This window comes from Cephus cinctus, unplaced genomic scaffold (genome assembly GCF_000341935.2).
Source record: "Cephus cinctus unplaced genomic scaffold, Ccin1 Ccin1_scaffold0330, whole genome shotgun sequence".
In the NCBI taxonomy this organism is placed as follows: domain Eukaryota; kingdom Metazoa; phylum Arthropoda; class Insecta; order Hymenoptera; family Cephidae; genus Cephus; species Cephus cinctus.
The window spans coordinates 347,324-370,555 of NW_014333027.1; the positions used below are offsets into that span (position 1 = coordinate 347,324).

Below are 23,232 nucleotides of genomic sequence, written 5' to 3' on the forward strand. Positions count from 1 at the left end.
GTTCCTATTTTTAGACTCATTCTCCGGTTGCCCGACTCGGCCCGCGAACATGATATAAATCAGTGCCACATTAGCCACGTATGTATGTACACGGGTACGTGCCTACGTAGACGATACGTATGAATATACACCCTGGATAGTAACTTTTGGTGATCCTCGATCATCCCTTTTGCCACACCTTATACCGTTCGTGACGTTAATTACTTCTGCTTTTACACGGTCCGATACGCGGGACTAATTAACGGGATGCTTGAATTTCGATTCGATAGAATTTAACCAACGGTTCTGGAGAGTCGCAGTCACGTATGGGTAAAGATGAGATGATGAGATAATACATACGTGCGAAATGTGATAATATAGATGTAGGTAGGCATATGCCTAGGGGTACGGTTGGGAATTGAGATGAACCGATACTCTATCTTTAGAGCTGCGTGAAGAGCAAGTCGGCAGGCGTCGGGACGCCGAAGTGTCTGCCAAGCAAGCCTTATCCGAACTCTGCTTTAGGGAGTCGATGAAACTTTTTTTTTTTAATAGATTATAATAACAAGCTTTCCTTATCTGTGTTTTCATTTTTGATAATCTGTGAAAGATCATTCAATCGATATTTTACTATAGCTTGTAGAGAGCCAAAGGGAATCCTAGATAGAGATTTCGGTTGTGATTAAACTTTTCGAGGAATCTATTGTTACCAAAAGAAAAAAACACGTAATATTTTAAGAATGTAATCAAGCCGAATTAAAGTTCAAAGAAGTTATATTTCCAGGATGGTTCACAATCCCGCTCGGGTTATCTCGCGGATTTAGTTTATTTATCTTCTCCGAAGCGTTAAGTAAACTTTTAGGGTGGAGTCAGGTGCCAAGAGCTCGGTAGTTAAGACCTGGATTAAAATTGTTATAAGGAACATTTCATCAGACTCTTCTATGACGTCACCTTGCGTCTATCTCGATCGGTAATACATCACTCGATATACGAATGGTCCTTTCACGTGAGTCTTAAGGACGTTATCGAGCACCTGACAACCTCCTGGAACACGTGTTACGTATTACGTTCGTCGTGTTGACTCGTGGTCATGAAGACGCAAACATTTTCCATCTGAATCCCAATGCGTTTTCCACAATCGAATGCGCGAGTATTCAATTGCTAGAAGTTAACTAGAATCTAGAAGAGAGGTATACGTATACCCGTCAAAGAAAATCTGAGCGTCACAGGTGTTGGCATAACCGCGGGGAAAACTTATTAAACGAGGAAAAGAATGCCTCGAGATCCCTTCACTCTTCTGGAATGGAAAACTGCTTCAACGAGGAACGCCAATATGTTTCTGGAAACGTATCAACTCTTTTTTGTTCCGCAGGAAACGGTTGTAATTCTAAATCAAGGAAGACAAAAATTAAGTCAGACAAGTTACGTTAACTTCGCTCTACGGATTTCAGCCAGCTATAAAACTTTGATACAAGCTATTATATAGCTCTCTTACGCGATTTGTCATTCTAGAAAAAGAAGCTTAAGGCCGTATGGTAGAATTATGCCAGAAAGTTGATCCTACATTTTTCAATGCCTGAGCGTCAGAGCTCAATCAGCTGCAGCTGCTGGCTGCAATATGAAATTTGTTTACCGTCTAGTTAAAGAGATATTAATTATTAAAGTTGGGCAAAATTAAGGTGATGGAGGAAAAACGGTTGTATTTTGTCAGATGTCCTTAATTGTTGCAAAAATTAGCAAGTTAAACTATGTATTAGAATATATTTATAGATAACTTGATATCTGAGGCTTTTACTGTAGAAATAATGAACATTTAACGTATACTTATTGAGAAATTACTGTTAAACGAAACGCATGCGGTGGCTGTCTTTCTCTTTCCCGTGTTCTCTTCCCCATCCGTAAACGCCAGAGAAAAAATGACGATGCAGATTTGGACGTTCAGCATGCATTGATGTATTTATCGGAATAATTATTATTTCCTAGTATTAAATTCACATTTTTAATATATTTTTCTAGTTGTTTTATGAAATTTAAAAAATTTTATAATGCTATTGGTCTGACTTCAGTCAAACTCTACCATACTACCTTAATAGAGAAATGACGCTTTCTATATCAATTTATAACAATTTCATTTGGAAAATGATGGTCATAGAAAGTCATAGAGAAAATTGTATATAAGTACGTTTTTGCGGCTCTCTTTTTCTCTTTTTGTAATGACGTCACCGATCGATGACGAGCTCAACTTGGCAGTCAGCATTATTCACTAAAATTTTCTCTCTCTCTTTCAAAGTCTAGACTCTAGACACTCTAGAGGGTGTCCGAGAGAGCGTAGTGTCATCGACTGATCGCTGCTATTTCGAGCGAATGCTCCGGCAAACGTATTTACTATTTGTTTGCATCCACGTCACGTGAGCTGCCGATGCCAGGTCATAATAAGCAGTAGAATGTCACGCGATTCTTGCCGCGTGACGTGCACTCACTCAATTGGTCCATAACAATCAGCATCCCTGAATTTCGGCAAAGAAAGTAGGAGGGCATGAGAAAAAATGCGGAGAACATGACTGAGGAGATGATAATGATATAAGAAATGATATAATTATAAGAAAATACTACGCGCAATTCGTTCCGTCGCCCCATTGCCCTTAACGTCTTTTAATTCAAACTGACGAACGTCTATTTTTCGCCGAACAATCGCGTCAGAAATACCAACCTGGCCACCCCGTGTTAATTCTGTTCCTCGACTCACATGATCTCTGCCACTCGCTTCTCTCTTCCTTTTCTTTCACTATCTCGCTTTACTTTCAGCTCCATACCTTGTTGACTTTACTACTATTGACTTAGAGGTTATGTACTTACGTATCAGGGAGCAATCAATCATCCTGACTCGGTAGTACCTGCGTGACGAAGGCTTTTCTTTGGGGGATGATTTGAAAAAATGATTTTTCTTCGATATTCAATGTGTAGAAATCCTTCTTTCTTATCGCGTGAACAAATGTCAACCTTTTTTTCAATCGAATGACTTGGGGTAATTATTTTTCTCTTATTACCTTTGTTTTTCTCTCTCGTTCCGTTCGCTTTGGGAGTTAACGATAGAAACACCGATTGCGACGTAAACTGTCGGGAAAGAAGAGAAATAAGTAAGTGAAGTAACGGTACAGAGGAGGCGTATAGGTAGGACAGCAATGAAACACAGAAGAAGAGAAGAGTAATGGCTATTCGATCGAAGTGTTGCCTCATAAAACAAATGAAAAAGTCCCTGTGATTTCACATCGATCGAGGGAATCTCCGTTCGTCTATAAAACTGGGGAAGTCTGGGCCGATCGGCGCTGCTCGGTGGTTATAAAATTCGCGAATTATTTTTAGCCGTGCAAAAATATCGCAAGGTCGCCGGCACACCGGCACGACTTATATACCAGAGCTTTTGCTCAGCGAAAGCCTTCACGAGAGGGAACGCAACGTGATCGTAATACTTTCCCAAGTCGTAGAAACGCGTCGCCACTGTCCGGATGCATGCTAAGAGCGAGTAAGAATTTTAAGCACTTATCACACGTGCCGACTACCGTCTGAATTATGCTTAGAAATGCACGAGATTCGTATAAACGACAGAGTTTATCGTTGCTTGAATCATTGCCAAAGAAGCGTGGCAGTCATCGACTGAGCTTACTGCCGGTAAAGCCCAGTTAACACAGGCTAGTCTTACTCAGTTTCTAGTCGCCAGATGGCAATACAAATCTGGTTGAGTTTGCAGGGGTTAGGAGTGTGATCTTTATCGACTGCAGAACGGCAAGTATTCTATGATGACTAAGAAACCAACAGTTCGAAGATTTCACATAGTGACAGTATACTACTATATACGATCGATTGTTACTACTGCAATCGTGATGATTATTGTGACAGGTGAACTTTACTTATGTGTTAGAATATCCTGATGATGGGGTAACGAGTGAGAAGACAGAGTTACGGCAACTATACATACCAACCTGAGCTGCCAAAATGATCTATCCCTTGTGAATTCTGGCTTCTTCCACAAGATCTAATAAGAGATCCTCCCCCAAGGCCTTTGGCCTTTCATCGGGTGCACTGGCAGTGCTATCCTATCTAGGGATATGACTTCTGGCCATTAGTACTGCTTATATTATTGTGGTAGTACCAGTAGGTATTATTATCAGTAGAATCGTCTAAAAGACGGAACAGTTTTATTCTCTCTCTAGATACACATTACACACGTGTGTACGAGGATAGTGCTTATTTATGGATTATGGAGAGAGAGTCGCCCGGTACATGCCAGCAGCTCGATACCATCTCGCCAAACAAAGATCTATGCCAAATACTACGAATACTCCCGGCACGATGAAAACAACCCTTCACAAGATGGCAGCCGATCATTATCATCATTCATTTTCCGTTGGAAATTTGTGAAGTATATTTGTTCAAATTATTAAAGATTTTTCTATTGTATTTTATGGACGCAGCATTTATAGTATCCACAGAGCACTGATTAAAGATTGTATGAGGATAAGAAAATAGTAATTACTGGAGCAGTGTCAAGGATAAGGTGGACGATTTTTCTTATGGACAATGAACATTCATATGAAATTCAAGCATCAATGGCGACACTTCCGTCAACGTTTTAATGTTTATACGGCAGAATTCCAGTCGCTGCGAATTGACATTACAAAATGACTGCTAACTTTAGCAGGTCCCAGCGTGACGCAAGCGACGGTTCAGACAATTATTAAACGGCTTGGCAGGTTGTGGTAATTTCGCGTTATGAAGCGAACAAGTAACAGAAGTCACGGTCCTGTTACAAATGACAAAAATCCTTGAGGAACGACGCAAGACTAGACCACGCTTTCGCTTTTCGTAGCGTCTGCTGGCGTCTCGATTCATATATGACGACGTTGCACGTCATCCAAGAAAATTTCCTTGACGTTTATATACGTTCTCGTGACGGATTCTACCAGTGTAAGCGTGTCTGAATGCCACGTCGAGAATTCGGCAACGATATAAGCCACTTTTCTTCTTTTCATACTGACTCACTGGCGTTTCTGGCAAAAATCCATGGACACGATTCCGCAGGAGATGCGAGTTCTCTCTTATCATCTTTATAATCGCTATATACCGTTAATTTGAGAAAAATTCCATATATATTGCATCGGCTGATCAAAAGCTATATAGATAAATTTTCAATCGAAGCGATTGAACTGATCTATAATTGGTACAGTCGTTCAAGTGGAAAGAGCACGTAAAGCTCGTAAAGACGTATAGCAACAAAAACTAAATATAGCGACACAAGACTAAACCTTATGTGTAATCTCTCATTCGCTCTCTCCTGTGAAAGAAACGATTGCCGATATCAAATCTGGCGCCAACTTAACGATTTCTCATAACGTCCCGAAGAATGACTGTACTCCCGAACGAAGATAAATCTCTAAGATCGTATGTAGACGCTCACTCATCTGAAGGTGTTGAAGGGGAACGTGCGCGGGGCGTCCCGTTGACGTTAATCCCACGTTAATTCGACGACTCGACTCGCCAGACGGGGAAACCCCTGACGAAATAGTTTAAAATATACAGCCGCGCCCTGACTGATTCCACCCCTTCCTGATCGAGGCTTGCGATTTCCTTAAAGATGATGAGTAAAAGACAGTGGATTCTTTGTATTTTCCTAGTGTTTCTTCTTCGAGCGTTTGTCCCCGATGATCTTTTGCTGGATATTTATAGTGGCGAATGGGACGATCTATAACCACCCGCAACCGGCTATCAACTGGTACCATCGGCTGAGCTTTTTATAGGCTTTAACTCTGGGGTAATATTAACTGACAACGATGAACTTTTAATTGGTCCATCGTGAATTAAAACTAAAGGAACAGTGTCTTTGGGCTCAAGGGATAGCTTACCGATAATATGGTGGTACTTTTCGATGAACTGCGTGGTGCTTTGAATTCCCATGAGTCTCAGGTTAAATGTATCCGAGGAATCCTATGAGAATTCTACGGAGTTATGCTCCGTGATGCTGCGAGCTTGCAAGCACTGTTACACTAGCATAATCACATGTTCCTTTTATCGTAATATCACGGGTTCGAGGGTAAAGCAAAAGCCTTTTGAATTAGTGAGTATTTTTGGTCACAATACTTCTGCAAGTCTACGTCGCTAAGCGTCGTACTGGATGGAATCTACCGGCACAGACTCCGACTTCACCGTCCTCGGCGTCGTCCCGGAGCATCGAACTTGCTGCGAAGCTTTCAAAATAAAATCTCACTAAGCACAATTTCAAATCGCGGCTGTATTAATGTCTGGGAAACCGTTTCGGCGATGATGCGTGCACGCGCGACAACGTGTTTGGCACGGGTTTAAGGTTGCTCGAACATAGACGCCAAGCGTCTTCACGTCCTCGTCCTCTTGGAGGTACTGGTGGTTTGTTCCGGAAACACCCTGATCACTTGAAACTAATTGCAGGTACGTCTGCGGTCTCCTGAATTAACATAGGTATTGGTCGATGTATTTTCATTGATTTACACTGATCGTTCTTGGTGCTGGAAAATTCCTAAGTGATAATGTATTCACAATCGGACAGTACGGTGTTCTCAGTGCGACCAATGCTTTGAGCACGATGTACGATCAACGACTGCTTGAGAAACGGTTTAGCGTTAGCATTGGCAGCGCTGGGACTCTGGCCTATTTTAATACCACGCTGTCCTTCCAACCGAAGAGACCACTGTGCCACGCTGCCATTGCTAATCACGATCACTATGTGATCCTGTGGTCCTTTTACTATTATAATGAATTGTTACGACGAAGAAATATATTTACTTTTTGGCGTGGCTGCGGTTTTACGGAACGTTCGCATGTGCAGAAGCTTTTTGTTTATTGTGGTATGGCTCTTCATTCTTTTTTTTGAACTTCTTAATCCTCTGTTATAGACCCGATTGTTTTGGGTCTGCTGAGTATACTCATTTTTCTTCTACTTCATCTGTCTTTTGCTTCTTCTGTCTCTCTACTCTTCACTGCCTTCTTCTTGTTCTACTCTCGGTGACGTCACGGCTCTATTTTCGAATCAGTGGACGCAATGCTAAATTTAGCTTCTCGAACTGTACAGTCCAGTTCCGAGATCTGGCCGTGAGCAAAGACACATTGGCGGAAGAAGATACAACGAGAGAGAGTCAATGCATCTGGCGTCTTTATACGAGACGTCCACTTTTCAATAGCGCCGCGATTTCGCGATGAGTTCCGCGAATTTTCGTGGGATTGAAGGAGTTTTGGGAAACACGCTTTGGATTTGAAACTTTTATTTGTTATTCTTTGCAATATTAACACCGGCGGGCAATGATTTTATACTGATAAAGGACAAGACTTCTGACGACTGTTAATAGGGGATTTCTAGTTCCAACCAAATTCTATGTCCTCGATTTTTATGTTCAATGCCTCCAATGATGTGTCTATTTCTCCATCATCGTATCCTTCTTCCAGTCCCATTTGCTATGGAGAATATTGCAATGATTTAACTTGAAATTTTGAAAAATTATATGAAAACTAACCTGCAAGGCGGCTATTTGCGAAGGATCTCCAACAAATAGTATTTGCGTTTCATTTTCATTAGGTTCATGTGTGTTTCCCGTAATTTGTAATTGGCCATCCTTTCCTACGGTAATCTGGGAAGTCAACATGTCAAAGTAATATTACAATGGTTTACCTTATTGTAAAGTATTATCCTGTTTACGTACATTTTGTTTGGTTACAATTTTTCTTCGCTTTCCTTTATTCTCCTCAACAATCTCCAAAGGGTCTTGTAAGAAAATGTCAACGCCGTCGTCGTTCTCGATAAGCGCATGCGCAGTTCTCTTATGCATAATTAATGTACTGTTTTGCCGATATCTTCGGAAACATATTTTACATTCAAACGGTCTCTGTTGCGTATGAACCTAATAAATACGCAAACAAAAAATATTTTGTTCCCGGTATTAAAAAAACACATCTAACTTTACTTCTCAATGCCTTAATTTTCAACTCACTAAATGATGTTTGTAAAGACTAGAGTATTCTGTGAATCGACGTCCACAATTCTCGATCGAACAAGCGTAAGGTTTTTCGCCCGAGTGAATCCGTATGTGATTTTTATAATTTGTCGCACTCGCGAAAGCTTTGCCGCATTTTGGATGCGTACATTTATACGGTCGTTCACCGGTGTGAGTTCTGACATGAACCTGTATGATTAATACACATAAACAAAAATAATAGATATATTTTTTTTTAATATTACGCACCTTTCTAATATTGCTTGTGGTAAACGAACGGCCGCAGCCTTCGAACGGGCAAACAAAAGGCCGCTCGCCTGTGTGAGTTCTAATGTGTTTCAAAAGATCCCCAGAAGTTTTAAAGCTTTTATCGCATGACGCAGTTGGGCATTTATATGGTTTTTCGCCAGTATGAGTGCGCCAATGAGCCTTCAAACTGTAGCCTGTCGAAAAACTTTTTTTACATTTTGGATGAACACACATGTATGGCCTCTGACCTGTGTGAGAACGTTCATGAACCTAAAATATAAAAGTAAATGGTAGGAAAATGTTTGTAAAAGATATCGTAATAATTTTATGTATGTAGTACTGATTGTTTGTACTTTTAAATGATGCGGAGTACTGTAGACCTTTTCACAACCTTCTCTTGGACAGGGATACTGACTTCGTGATTTTGTCTCGGGTATGTTATTTATCACGATTCTACCTTGTTTCTTTTTTAATTTTCCGTCTTCAATTTCCCACAAACCTTCATCCATGTCAACGTGACCAGACACCATATATGCTGTGCCATTTATGAGTTGGACTTGAGAATATGTACTATCGACATCATGTGTTGTGGCAGTATGACTTTGTATAAGTGTCGTTGGATCCAGTTCCAACTGAAGCGTTTTTCCATCAGCAAATTCCGACAAATCTCGTAGAAAGATAGTTTCACCATTTTCTAGCTCCAGTGCCGGTTCATCCTTGCCTTCTGCTTCTACCAAAAATAGTTAATCAATTTCTGTGATGTGTGGATCCTTCTGTCCACTAACCATCTTCTTCAAAATCATCGGTGACATAAGCTTGGGTACCATCTGGTAAAGTTATTGCAGTGATAGTTTTTCCAAGCAATTGATCATCCAAAACTAACCCTTGAACTTCGGTAGCATTTGTATTATCAGTGTTTACCATTACGGAAAGGCATTCCAAGATGTCTCCAGTAGATTCCTAATTAAACATAATATAAATAGAAAAGAAAATGTGTTATTACAATATGAGATACGATACCTGCAATCCATGTAGAAGAGCATAATCCTCTTGTCTAAAGTTAGAATTCTCAGATGACTTTGCATCCTGTGAGGACATCATTTACACAAGACGAAACTAGAGGAAAATATACAATACTTCAAATTAAAAAAGCAAGCTGACACAATTTTCCATAACAATAACATGTCAAAAATTTGTGGTTACGTTTCAGGTACACAGTCACTATAATCCCACTATTAACACTTTACCTCGAGATTAGACTTCATATAAATCCGCACGAGCACAAAGTTACGCTACTAACTAGTACATATTTCCAAGTGGCAAAGGATCCAGAACGTTATCCAGAATTTCTTATATAGTAAACTAATTTTACACGATGAATCGCCATTTTCTTTACTCAGTTTATCAAGAACCAAGCGAAAAGTAGAAGAAGCCTCCTGTTTCCGCGCGAATCACCCAACTCCAAAAAATTACCCGCACGTAATATCATAACGCGATAAACAATCAGTTATAAAAGACGCCAAAAATTCTTGATCCCTTGCATCAAACTGCATCAAACAGCCAAAGAATCTTGGGAAATATTACCCATAAACTCGTCTGTCCGCGGATCCAAGCCGCATACATGAGTCCCTCTAGTAAGAGCGTTGAGTGGTAAGAATCCGGCCAACACCTGGAGGGACCGCCATATTAAGGGCTTGTTTGGCGCCACCATGACATTGCGCGCGGATTTTCAAACTATCAATCTTTGCCATCAAGAGACTCGGTCGAGTCTCGCGCCAAGTACAGGCAACCCGCCGTACAGGGCTTTACGCTACCCACCCTACACAATGCAAATCTCTCCCATATACGTATTCACACACACCATTCTATTCCGGAAAAAGCCCATAATATGGCGGAGCCAATCACTAACAAGCCCCACCGTTGGCCGGACTCTTACTAAAGGGACTCTATATTAGCGCATTGCTGCGCGACGCTCTGCGATTTGAGGTTGAAAGTATCGTGCTTGTTTTACATTTATTTTTCTTTCTTTTTTCCGTTGAACCTCAACGATTGTCGTCGACTTCATTTTTGCTTATTGAGATTGAATTATATTTTGACCTGGTAAGCTATTTTTAAAAAAAAGGATCGTTCCATTTAGTACTATCATGTATTATTTTGTCTCATTTTCATGACTTCTTATTGAATTTTCTCGATCTTCTTTTTCCTTTGGCTTTTCCTGTTGCCGTCTCGTACGTTCTACAATGTTTTCGATACGTTTTTGCATTGTTTCTGTGCGAAATGAGCGTAACTGTCATTGTTGAGTCAATTCGACATTTCATTAGTGTTTATGGGATATTCGGCTGAGAATTTAATCGATTTTGAATATACATCATTTCGGTTGTGTAATTACTTAAATAAATATTTACGCGCTTTCTGTGTGTAATGCAAGGAACACTTTTACAGGAGTTTTATCATTGTGTGAGATAATAACCACTTGGAATTTTTTTTTATTCCTAATATTACGTTGTTATATTAGTTGAAATGTATTGAGTTGTTTATCAACTGACATTGCTACTATACATATCTCTTTGACTGTGTATTCTATTTTTGTAAATGTGCAGCAATTGGTGGAATTTGTAATTTAACTTTTGTGATACTTCATAGGGTTTAATTTAGGAATTCTACATTGTAAGTTTTATTACGCAATATTACCTTAGTGGTATTTGTTTATTAATATTATATAGAATTGTAAGGAAATTTCTAGGTTGTCGATATTAACGTATTTTACCATAGAGATATATCTTGATATATATATTAAACTTTCAACGAAATTCTGCACTACAGGGTATGACTTGTTTATGACTAGGGATTTATCAATTATTTTTAAGAAATCTAAGACGTCGGACTAACATTTTATATTTGAATTTTTACATAACGACATTTAAACCATGTATTTTATTATGAGAATGCAGGTTATCACTCAGAAACTTTAAGACATTAAGATGTGCTTCGCGATATAAAGAATGACCTACCAGGACAAAAATTAGCATAAGACATTATCTCAACCAATCTGAACTTATTGTTCCGCAAGATTAGCCATCGGGCTTGTCGATTGCACAATTTGGAAAGCACACGATTCCTGCCAGGCCATTGTGATCGTCTGAATCGGATAAGAATCGTCAGAGAATACAAGCCTGATCAGATGTCTGATGGGACTGCCAAGAAGGGTGTACAGTTACAAAGCAATTAATTAAATAAAAGAAACTGAATTCTTATACCTAAGTCCAAATGTATACAAGGCCATGACCCTGATCTCTAATATTATAATCGTACCCAATTTTAATCAAGGGTTACCTATATGTATAACCAGACCACATGTGAAATAGTAAAATACAACAATAATCCGATTATAAATCGCATTATCCCGGGGCGTCTCTTACGAAATAACCAATTTGCCATATTGGCTCTTTTTCAATAAGCGCTCAAAGCTCATTTCATTCCCGTAACAAAGGCTCTTTGAATGTTTCAATATTCCCACATTACTCAGAACTACAACGATACTCGATAAGCAGTAATGTATAGTTCAATGATAAACAAATTTTCTAACAATGGCTATCTACGGCTTCACAGCTCCTCAGGGTAGTCCTACATATTCATACTAGGATTAATATACACATTCACGAATGCTTACACGTCATCAACCTTATGTACTTGGAAACTACCGTCATTGTCCATTATCCACACGCAGTTGTAACAGATCGAATGTCAAACTCAACCAGAAATATACGCAAGGTCACAAAAGAAACGTAGAATGGCGGAAATCCGGTTCAGAGGAAGTAGAGTTTGTCGAGTCGATGATAATGATGTATGCTTAAAAGAACGGATTTCAAGGTTATGAGAACGTGAAAAGATGAAATCAGCCTCCAACGAGTATATTGATTGAATATATATATATGGGTTCCTTATAAGTGATTTTGTAATAGACGGAACGTAACAATGATATATATGACAATGCAATTCATTCTACACACATGTCAATAGATTTTGTATCAGATTATCAGCAATTAACTTAACGTATACTGCTCCACGTTCTCTTTCCAAAGATCAAAGCTTATGCTCCATCTTGTATAGATCCAATGATCTGTGTCACTTCTGTACTCCTGTTGGTTAAGGTCAACACGCGTGGGGCTGAAATTCTGTTTGTGCTGCGGTGCTCTGAAAACAACTATATTATCAAACTGTATGTACAATTGTTCTATAAAGTTATATGATTACGATCTCCTTATCAAACCATGCATCAACTAACCCAATAGTCATCAACATTTTTCTAAACCAACCAATCACATCCAGTTTCCACAGATGCATCTATAACGTGGCTTTTCCTGATCATACGACCCTAAAAAATATCACATAGACAATTGATCCTACGAGCAATTGATTCTATCAGCAAATATAAATCTCCGTGTTCCTAGATATCGATACTCTTATACAGGGGAATACTAACCTTCGTACTCCATGTATTACTAATATACAGGGTGTATATTAGTGAAATAAATGATTGGCTGTCCCCAATGAGCGGACACTGAGGAGAAGTTACCAGTTTTCACGCGCTTATTATTGGGTTACTTTAATCTTTAATAATTAATAAACTAATTAAAATTTTTTATTTTTGTTAACGCCAATATTTTTATTTTTTCACGCAGGATCTAACGGTATATCTCTTGTCCGGGGCTTAAGATACACCCTGTATAATATACTGGCGTGGGCAAACACAGCATCGTGGCGTGGCCCATCAAATTATTACACAATTTTTGTGATATTTTTTTTCTCATAAATATCATCGAGATCAATAATAATATGGACGCTAGTTTCAATCTAATTAAAATTATCAATGTCCCAGGAAACATAAAATTTTATAAAAATATGATCTCACTCGTATAAAAGATCATTTATTCGCGGGATCAAAAGTCCAGGGTTCTAATCTCCGGTTCAAGAGACCTGATACCGTAGCAATAGCTTGGTTGGTGAATTCCATTGAACCTAACGCTGTGATTGTCTGATGTTTCTTATAAGATAACGTGTCTAGGGTATATATATATATATACACATGTTCTGTATATTTTGGGCAATGATTATCACAGTACCAGTAATGTGCTTGTAAGATAAATTCTCTACGTAATACGAACAATTTGAATTGATGATGTGGTAGCATCCCAGCATCCATAAATTCATTCAAAAACACATAACAGATAATTAATCACGCCTCTTTCACCAGCTTGTAGAATATGTCGAATCTCCAAAACTATTTTCACCGTTGGACCAGTATTTTAATTTTTCAATGAATAATCAAAATAAATACGCACGTAAACAAAATATAATTTAATTAGTCAATATCGACTTTCGGACCAATCTGGTGGAACATATAGGGCTAATCTATATATTTCAATGGTATATGTATGAGACACACAAAATGAAAGTACTTTCTGTGAAACGTCCTCGCTATCGTCCTTAGTCCTTCTAGACTAGTCAGCAGTCAGGTGGGGTTTACTGTTCACACGAAGAAGGGAGATCTTGGGTCCTATGCATCATGACATTCTCCCAAGAAGTCTGAACTGGATCAGTTTCTGCTCGAGTACGCGACACTTCGTACATTACTCGAATTTTTTAAAAACTTTTTTAAAAGCAAAGTACACAGGTATAACAGAATTTCGAATAATTCAAGTGATCCTCGCAAGTGGGGTTAGGATCGTATAGTGTCTAATTAAAACGGAATATAGTAGCAGGCATGTTGATGGTGAGTAAAAAAATAAAATAGATCGAAGAGGAATAGAAAAATAGTCTATGAATATTCTATGAGTTGATTAAATCTATCATTCGAATAATTTTTTAATATTAATCATAATAAATCAATTTATTATTGAATTGCCTTTGTATTGGAAATTGAATTGCAGTTCCTGGTCGTATATGTAATTGCACTGTCGAGACGTCTATATACAGTATTACATATAGACGTGTATTCGTATATAGATATAGTCAGAGTGCGATATCGGTTAATATATTCAAGGGACTTTTTATACATCGTAAACCATTAGAAGATGGCCCCTGATACATAGGATTGCACTTATGGACGATTTATTATATTCTTGAATTATATTTCATATCATTCGTAGCGCCTATAACCGGTAATATATTTATATGCAAAAATTATGTAGGCTATTGCATATTCCTATGACGTAATTACTGGATATGACTAGTTGGATAATACGATAGCGAACTGATATTGATGGTGAACTGGTTAGACGAAGTCCATATTATTCTAATGTAAAGGGACGTAAATGGAATTTCAAGTATTTTCAAATTTGACTTTCACCCTCTTGCGACACTCTCATCCATAGTTAAATAAGATTGTGCAAATTTTATGAATTTTTTTTATTATTCAAATTTTTTGTCAAAATAATAAACGATTCGCAATAGATTACCGTAGCGTGGTGAACGTCAGGCGAAAGGTTTCTGCGAATATCCTGGTGCATTCGAAATGCGTGACGCATGCATGCACGCGCAGTCCATTGTTCGTTTTGTGCTTTGCAAAGAATTTTTCTCTAAAAATTTGCAAGAGTTGAGAACGCCTGATTTTTTATTCTCGTAATATCCGCTTGCTGAAATTAGTCCGAGGCGTAAATTTTGATGAAATTCGAATTGCAATATCCTTTATGTTTTCGCTGTACCTACTATCGTAAAAATCAGGCGCGTCTCCAGCGAAATCCAAGAGGTCCAATTAAACGTCCCAAGACCGTTAATTAACAGCAGCCGATACGCTTCGCCAAGATTTATAACAGCGGCTCCCTGATGATTCTCCGTTCCCATACTTAAGTGCGCGGTTACTTTGTAGTGAATTTCACACATATAGTAAGAGCCATCGTAACGCCGTCCAAAACATGTTGGATATCTGGAGAAGGAATTAAGATCGATTTATGGTCGTTCCTAAGCAAGGCGGGAACGTCAGGAGTTCCTCGAGCGAGTTGAGTAACGTGTACTAATCGAAACTAAAAACATTACAAGATAATTATTTAATCGCTGTATCCTTGGGTTGAAAAGACTTAGATGGTTAGTGTCACATAATAATTGCTACGTAAGAACAGGATTCCGTTTTATAAAAATAAAAAACAAAAATTGACATAAACGCAAATTGTATTAAAAAAAAATTGAATACGCCCGACCCATTTTTCAACGTTAAGGTCATTTATCACGTTAAAGGTCAATTGCAGCACTAACGGTGCAGTCGTAAGAAAATGAACCTTGCTAAAGATCCAAATCTTCCACTGTACAAGAAGTCCGAATCCTCCCCAGACTAATTATGCAGCTGCATTGTTGTCTGTATAAAGTCATAGGAATGCCAGGAGAGAAATCGAGCTTAACCCTTGAACTCGATATTGAGTCACTGTGGCACCAACAGCCGTAGTAGCAGTACTAAGGAGGTGCTTCTCAACCACCTCCATTAAGGACGTAGCTCGTAAAAAAATTATTAAATAATCGATTAATTTTTATTAAAAAATTGCGCAACCGTACTCATCGATACAAAGTCGTATATCTGCCTTGCGTTATATAATAATCAGTACGCGTTTCACACGGCTCCACCTATCCTGAAGATATACGATAATAACGGTAATGAAGAGCCTGAGATGCACTATGGCGCTTTGCCATCCATAGCCGGTAATTGGTAAGTCGAGCCCAAGTCTGCAAAAGTGCATCGTCCATCGACTCGAACCAAATGGATACAATGAATCCACCTCAGTCTGGAAATCGTGTAGGCACAATCTCGCACTCCTGTGGCGAAATCACTCGACATAATACATACATAGTATATACATATACATAATATACATACATATATATAGTATATACATACATATAGTATATACATGTACATAGTATACATACATATACATAATACATACATACATAGTCCATGAGCACTCCAGTGAGCCACTGTTCGCTCGCTCGCTCACTCATTTAATGTTTGAGCACTGATGTACGTATACATATAAGAACGTTGATTAATACCAGGCCATATTAAACGAACGTTATCAAAGGTAATTACGAATTTTCTCAAAATAACCAAAAACATTCCCATGCTACATAGCTGTTCATGACGTAAACTAAATTAATTATTTTTTAAAAACTTTTCAAAATTTTATTATCACCGTTCTACCTGGGAAATATTATGGAGCTCTGATGAAAGTCACTTTTTTATATATCCATTATACAGGCGCACCAACATATGGATGCTGTGTATCGTGCAAGACACAGTCACATGACTCTTCTGCGGTTTATAAAGGCTAAGTCCCGTGATTCTTGCTTCACTTCCAGCTTCAATAAATTCATCCAGCCTGCTGGTGCAACATGGTCGACCATAGAATCCGACTCTTGTCTACGATCCCTCGTTACACGTATACAGATCAGAAGCGATGCTCTGATTTTACTTATGCTGGATTTCCACGAGTCTGCGTGTTTCACGCCTTGAAGACATTACCGGTATACAATGAGCTGTGAAATAAAGTATTAACGTAGACACGAAGATTCTCACTTGGATTCGAACTACAAAGACCCTTGGTGTAATGCTGTCGTGCATTTTTGAGTTTGATTACCCAATCCAGCAGGAATTTCACATAGATCTTATCGGCCGTAAATACGATACTAATAAGCATTGCCAGTTTGAATTTCTCTTACTCGCATTCTCTCTATTTCTCATGTACTCTTTAAATAATCTCTCTCTATATTCTATATCTCTGGCACATACTTTTTTTCTCTTTCATCTCGCTCGGACGCCATTGTCTTAATTTCAACAGGTGTCGACGCCTTAAGCACGTATCTATTATACAATTTTAGCTGCGTAAACGAGGATAGGAATACTCGATCAATATAGAGATCGTATTGTTATTCGATTATTATCATCTCGTAAGTATTGTTCGTGTCATCGGATTACGTGATAGCACAATAGACGATAGCGTAATCGTAAGTTCGCTCCAATCGCCAACAATCCTATCTTAATTAACGAGCTTCTGATCTGAAGGACCATCGTGGGTGCTATTCACTATATATATCTACATATATACGTCAGAGTTATCTTAGAACAGTATGAATTAGTGGCAAGGTCATTATTCCATTAAAACTGGATTATACGAATGGTCCATAGCCAACGTAGAGAAATTATTCTCAGATGCGATTCAGAGAATATATACGTACCACGCTACATAGTATATACATATATGTATACATATATAGACGGTGTATAGCTATTCTATGAGAAAGTACGAGAAATACCACTTTGACTAATAGCCAATGTTTTGACTGGATTGCATCATTAGTGTGTCAGGAATAATTGGCCTTTTTCGTGGACATTGATTGACATTATCCACGAGGTCCCCTTTTTGAATGTGGGTATCTATGAAACGTTCCTCTGCGAGGAGTAACAATATAGTATAGAATAAGGATACGGAGTCTGGCAATAGGCTAGTTTCTGAAATCGGTGCAAGGACTATGCTAATTTTATTGATTTGAATAATAGAGCCAATTCTCTCGCTGAATTCCGACTGAACTGGTTTCAGTCATTCGACTCGTACACTGTTACTGGTAAAGTCTTTAAATTTTAATAACTTTTATTTGCATATCTTATTCATATATCGTGCCTTATTATTTCATTGCGTATACTATTTCCGGGTATCAGTTGGATTTTACTGACCTGTTTGCTGTTAACGTGAACAAAATCCTTAGATGATGCATTTAGTATTTTTTTTTTCATTCATACGTACGAATACGAATCTTAACGTGAACGATCAATGAGAATATGTTGGTTTAATAGCTCCAGATTTTATAGTTGCAACGTAGATTGTGTAATGATGAAATTTCATTATAGTTACTACTTATCTTTGTTTTTCTTTGTAATTTGAAAATTATTATATGTAACCAGTGCTTTATAACTTAATAGTGATTTTATTGATTTTCTATTAATTAATGACTTTGATTAATCTTTAGTTTTTATACTTTGATCGCGTCTTTCAGTTACGTGCCTTAGGAGTCCTCTTATCCATAGCAACGATAAGGGCTGCTCCACTTGCTAGCGTTCATGTTAAATTTGTTTCGCCTCCACATACTTACGAGCACGGATTGACGACTCATGGTAAAGATATATTTTTTAATTTGTAATTTACTTGGGGAGATTCCGATCTATCTTGACTTTTGCTTTATGAAATTTTACAGATGGAAATACCATAGCGCAAAAATCGTATCTCTCTGTGGGACGAAGGAATCTGAGTAAAGACCAACATGGTACAGTATTACTATGTATGAATTAGTGAAAAAAAAAGTTATTAGGTACACGTGAGGATATTAGCACTAATTTTTTGTTTCGTTGATTCGTAGCAAAAAATCTCGAGCAGACCGAATACACTGGTAGACGTACTGGTAGGATTTTACGTGGTCGCGTAATAAAGCCTGAAAATGCCGAATCCTTATGGCCGATTGGTGTTTTCATTCCTCCGGTAGATACGAACGATCTGGGTTACAGTTCACAGGATGCAGCTGGACATATGACTCCGGATTTCTCAAACGGACTTGGTATTTGAATATTTTCTTGAAATCATTGTCAATGTTAAAGGATATATAATGACGCTTTTGTTTCCAGAACATCCTGATCCGTTTCTTCTGACTGGCGAAGAAGCAGCGTTAGCTGTGAAATTGATTTATGGACGTGGCGAACTTTTCTGGGACAATTATCCACACGTGAGGGCTTTGCTTAGAAATCAGGAAGAACGCATACGGAATGGCCTTCAAGGCCACATTCTGAGTAGTCTCAGGCCTGATTCGCCGTTTTACAGAAGTGTTCAATAGCGTAGTACTGGAAAATAATTTTTAATAATAATTATTTATTCCAAATCCTTTAACGTTAACAGGTTGTCCTAAAAGTGAATACAGTGTAATACACCAGAACACGGTCATCTAGTTTTTTATACATTTTTCTTTCAAATCAATAATTATAAATTATGTAGACGTCCCTACGTTCTCCTCGAATAAATCAACTAATACTTCTAGACTGATACTTTTTTTTTAAATTTATTTATTTAGTTTGGCAGTCTACGTGGTACAGTCCACGCGTGTTACACGACTAGTTTACTGGACGATACAGAAGATGTATAGTCTCTGGCTTGAATCTTGGTGCGTGAAATATCACGCGAGTATACCTTTTAGATACGACTATTAAACAGATGGTTTAATTTTAAGTAAATGCGTTTAAATTAGCCAGCCTCTCAGAATTGCTAGGCAAGTGAATATCAATGTACTGGAAAATGTAATCGCAGTAGATCCATTGCATACATCTCCCATGCAAAAACATATGTATACTTTCTTATAATTTCGCGTAGTGTATGCACATCTTTCTTCGCCATCGTCCGGCCCTCTTTGAAGGCAGTGTCTCTCTGTGGCAACTCCATACTCTGAGAAAAGCAAATGTCAATAATTGTTAATAGACTAATTGTTTATAATAGTTTTGCTTGGATATTACTTTTTCATTATATGTCTTTTTACTTACCATTGTTTAAACCTTCGGTTTCAATGATTTTTCCACACCAGCCAGACGCACAAGGTATTATTTCCACTCCTCTTAATTTTTCAGCTTCTGTCATATTTGATGGGAATGGATCCTTACAGGTACCACGTTCTCCTCTCGATCTGCAGCGGCTGCATCTTTTTAATAAACCTGTTAAAAAATTGTGGAGATTTAATTTAACGTATCAATAATTGACTTCGTTGAATATTCCTGATGATTAATCACACTTTCCAACTTGTGACATAGCAAATATCCATGTACTTGAAATACTATAGAAGCTGATTTTTTTTTTTTTTTTTTTGAGAAACGGATATTGTAACAGCAAAAATATTCTCACGTTACGTCATTCACGGTTTATGGCTTTTCATCAAGAAATTTATGAACTTTATACACGTCTCTCCGTAGATTCTAACAATACGTCAAAGGTATGTACCTGGATAGGAGTGAAAGTGAGGTGTTCGCCATTTTGGTGAACTTACCGTTGGCCATGTGAGGAACGAGTCCAATGCCAAGGAGTATGAGACACACGAGAATATTTCTGGAAGCCATCGTTTCTTCTTAAGATTGTGATCACAAGTCGACACCAACACGATAATCAAAACGTCGATCAGTGCTCAGCTATTTTGAAGCGCTCCACAATCGGTGTAAAACGCAGGAACCGGACGCGACTCGATTCCTTTCACTTTGCACTGTGTGTTAAGGCCTTCACGTACTGGGGAAAAATTATTTGGAATCCATACGGCCGATAATGATTGTGCTCCTTCAAAATTTTTACAATTGACCACAAGAATTTTGTATACCTTCGTTGAAGTCGTACGGCGAGTGACTGGAACTCGATTCGAATGTCGATTCTTATAATTGGGTCATAGAGAAAGCATTCATGGTAGTACTGATTCGTACAGATTTTAATGCCGATGCAGACGGTTTCTTATTAAATACATAATTGAATTAAAGAAGAACTAGAGTGATAATGAGAATTACAGTTTATAAAGGTAATTGATGTGACAATACTTAAAATTATTTTATTTCGAGAATTAGTTACTATCCTAAAATTTTGGTAAATTCTTTCTTTTGGCCTCTATTTCCTCGAAGTCTTTAACTTTAAATTTATCTTTGTTCCTACAAACTATAACCAGTCCAGCGCAGTAGCAAAATGAACTTAGTAGAAATATAAATCCTAGGTAACCCATGTGTCGTAGAAATGCTGTAAATCAAAGGAATTTGTATTTAAACTGATGTTATGTTATGTATATAGAAATATATTGGCAACCGTGTTATAACAGCGCGGTGAGTTGGTAACGCTTCACTAGCGCCAACTGTTAAGTTCGGTTTATACTGTTTCATACAATTGCCGCTACGTGGCGCCGCCACGATAGTCAGTTTCTCGCTAGTGCTCGGAGTACCCTATTGTTAGTATATAAGTCTGATCTAAACAACACCAAGTGTACTTGCTTCGGCAGTACATATACTAAAATTGGAACGATACAGAGAAGATTAGCATGGCCCCTGCGCAAGGATGACACGCAAAATCGTGAAGCGTTCCACATTTTTTGACAAATACGATATACAAATTATGCTTTACCTTGAGTCAATAGTCTTGATTTGGACACGACTATTACTTTTACTTGCATCATATTCACATTATCTACGTAACAAGTATAATTGCCTTCTTCAGCATGTGAGACTCCTGATGAATGAAAAGATATTAGTTTGTATTATTTTTTTTCGATACCTTTGTTCGTCATACCAACTAAATAGAGAGTCGCAAAAGTGTCTACGAGAACTCGAGGATCTGGATCTTTCTTGCGAAATGATTGACCCATGCCTTTTTTTAATAGTAATGCGTCCTTTCTCCACACAACTAACGTTTCCAAATTCGACCTAACATAATACTAGGTTATTATTGATAAATAAAAGATGCCAATTGATATGAGTTGACGAAATGCAACTGTTGTTACTCGGGACAGGTTATGGCCAAATGAGCTCCTTCGGCAAGAACATATCGCTTTTTGTATTTAAATCTGCTCTTCTTCTTTTTCTTTACTTTAATGCAATTTTTACACTTTTCTTCTAGGATGAATTCAGGCAAATACCTTGTTGCTCTACTTATACCTGGAAACTGTTCCATCAACAGTATTGATCTGCAATATTTTATGGCCAATATGTTATGGCTATTCGCCATTTTATACACTTGACAGTTTAAAAAGTCTACCTGCAAGGTAGCGCAGGCGATTTTAGGAATAATTTCGCTACAGATGATGTTCGATCCTTCATGAGTGCCTGAAAATGACGTTCCATGTAATTTTGCTTAAATCGTTTTAAAATTTGTTAAGTGTTTTCCTTCTATTACATCATCTATATGGCGTTTTATTCTACAATAACCGCGACTCGTTTTAAAGCCTATTTTCCGAATGCAACGCTCGCAGCGACTCCATAGGCCCCATTCGGAAACTACTTCCAAAATGATCCCTGCTTCACGAATCTCAACCAGATCTGACATGGTTGATATCTGTTGAGATAAAATCTTTAGTTTGCGATATTTTGCAAAATATATTATCATTTACAGAAAAACGCATGGTCACAGGAGCCATGTTGACTTCATGATATTTTTCCCACTCCGTTATATTTCCTTTTTCCACGGATATATCTTTTTGTTTGAATACCGCTGAAAATAGGGTATTTTAAAAAAAAGATTAAGTTATTTTCGTTAAAATTGTTACGTTCGAGTCTGTAATTAAATTTATATTCCTCCTCTTGACCCACTTGTCCATGACATCTGTAAATGCCTTTGTCCGACATCTGAAAACTCTTGATTACTAATGAATATTCAAGCGTTACATGAATTCTATTATAAGACATATTATTATCCATCCCAAGATCAACTTCCTTTACGGATTGTGATTGGTAAAGATCTTGTAAGTGCCAAATTTTTGGTTGATTGTCATCACTATACCCGCTAAATATAGAATCCGTTTGAAAGTAATATTTTAGGTGAATACATAATATGAACGAGTTAACAATATTTACCAAAAATGACATTCAAGTAAAATAGTTGTGTTAACCTCGGCTTCTACGAGAAGATACTCATCATTTTCTTTTGAAGTGATTAGCCTATTCTTATCTCTACAGTATTTATAAATTTCTGGTCTAATGTCCAATGCTAACATCAAACAAACGTTGGCGTATAGTATCAAACGAAAATAACTCAAATTTACCATAGCTCCGAATTTGCGCCTTATCAAAGCTTAGAGATAAGACAGTGGAATGCCTCGTTAATCGTGTCGCTCGATTCAAACTTTTGAATATTTCCGGGGTTTTTAAGACTTCCGGAACGGACGGAAATGGACCGAACACGGCGGACGAAGTAAGGGAGGGGTTTGGCGGAAACACGTACCCATGATGCAACAG

The 23,232-nt window shown here is 38.0% G+C and overlaps 3 protein-coding genes and 1 non-coding gene across 12 annotated transcripts; 2 read left to right on the forward strand and 2 right to left on the reverse strand.

Moving 5' to 3' along the window:
- Positions 1–7,251: 7,251 nt before the first annotated feature.
- Positions 7,252–9,947, reverse strand: LOC107266825 (zinc finger protein 143). 6 transcript variants are annotated; one of them, XM_015737721.2, is made up of 9 exons: positions 9,828–9,947; positions 9,264–9,359; positions 9,029–9,203; positions 8,597–8,967; positions 8,244–8,513; positions 7,992–8,183; positions 7,704–7,901; positions 7,518–7,631; positions 7,252–7,458 (listed from the first exon to the last, which is right to left on the reverse strand). In XM_015737721.2, the coding sequence occupies exons 2-9, from the start codon at positions 9,342–9,344 to the stop codon at positions 7,360–7,362; spliced, it is 1,500 nt and encodes a 499-aa protein (XP_015593207.1). In that variant the 5' UTR covers positions 9,345–9,359; positions 9,828–9,947; the 3' UTR covers positions 7,252–7,359. The 6 variants fall into 6 exon arrangements, with proteins under 6 accessions (XP_015593207.1, XP_015593203.1, XP_015593202.1 ...); XM_015737717.2 differs by having other exon boundaries at positions 8,597–8,973; XM_015737716.2 differs by having other exon boundaries at positions 8,597–8,973; positions 9,491–9,871.
- A 3,836-nt stretch (positions 9,948–13,783) lies between these two features.
- On the forward strand, positions 13,784–19,311 carry LOC107266828. Of its 2 annotated transcripts, none has more exons than XM_015737726.2 (5): positions 13,784–14,016; positions 18,282–18,399; positions 18,480–18,563; positions 18,642–18,836; positions 18,904–19,311. In XM_015737726.2, exons 1-5 carry the CDS (start codon positions 14,008–14,010, stop codon positions 19,107–19,109), a joined length of 612 nt encoding a protein of 203 aa, XP_015593212.1. In that variant the 5' UTR covers positions 13,784–14,007; the 3' UTR covers positions 19,110–19,311. The 2 variants fall into 2 exon arrangements, with proteins under 2 accessions (XP_015593212.1, XP_024939923.1); XM_025084155.1 differs by having other exon boundaries at positions 13,790–14,016; positions 18,480–18,548.
- LOC107266555 lies at positions 19,125–23,212 on the reverse strand. Of its 3 annotated transcripts, none has more exons than XM_015737172.2 (10): positions 22,852–23,081; positions 22,545–22,780; positions 22,389–22,489; positions 22,175–22,333; positions 22,037–22,104; positions 21,783–21,965; positions 21,572–21,705; positions 21,407–21,511; positions 19,807–19,974; positions 19,125–19,711 (listed from the first exon to the last, which is right to left on the reverse strand). In XM_015737172.2, exons 1-10 carry the CDS (start codon positions 23,040–23,042, stop codon positions 19,509–19,511), a joined length of 1,548 nt encoding a protein of 515 aa, XP_015592658.1. In that variant the 5' UTR covers positions 23,043–23,081; the 3' UTR covers positions 19,125–19,508. The 3 variants fall into 3 exon arrangements, 2 of the variants coding, with proteins under 2 accessions (XP_015592658.1, XP_024939922.1); XR_003059457.1 differs by lacking the exons at positions 19,125–19,711; positions 19,807–19,974 and adding exons at positions 20,373–20,536; positions 20,625–21,028 and having other exon boundaries at positions 22,852–23,212; XM_025084154.1 differs by lacking the exons at positions 19,125–19,711; positions 19,807–19,974 and adding an exon at positions 20,373–21,028 and having other exon boundaries at positions 22,852–23,212.
- On the forward strand, positions 21,269–21,375 carry LOC112494226. The gene has a single exon (XR_003059476.1). It is a non-coding gene; the product is annotated as a U6 spliceosomal RNA (small nuclear RNA).
- Positions 23,213–23,232: the final 20 nt, after the last annotated feature.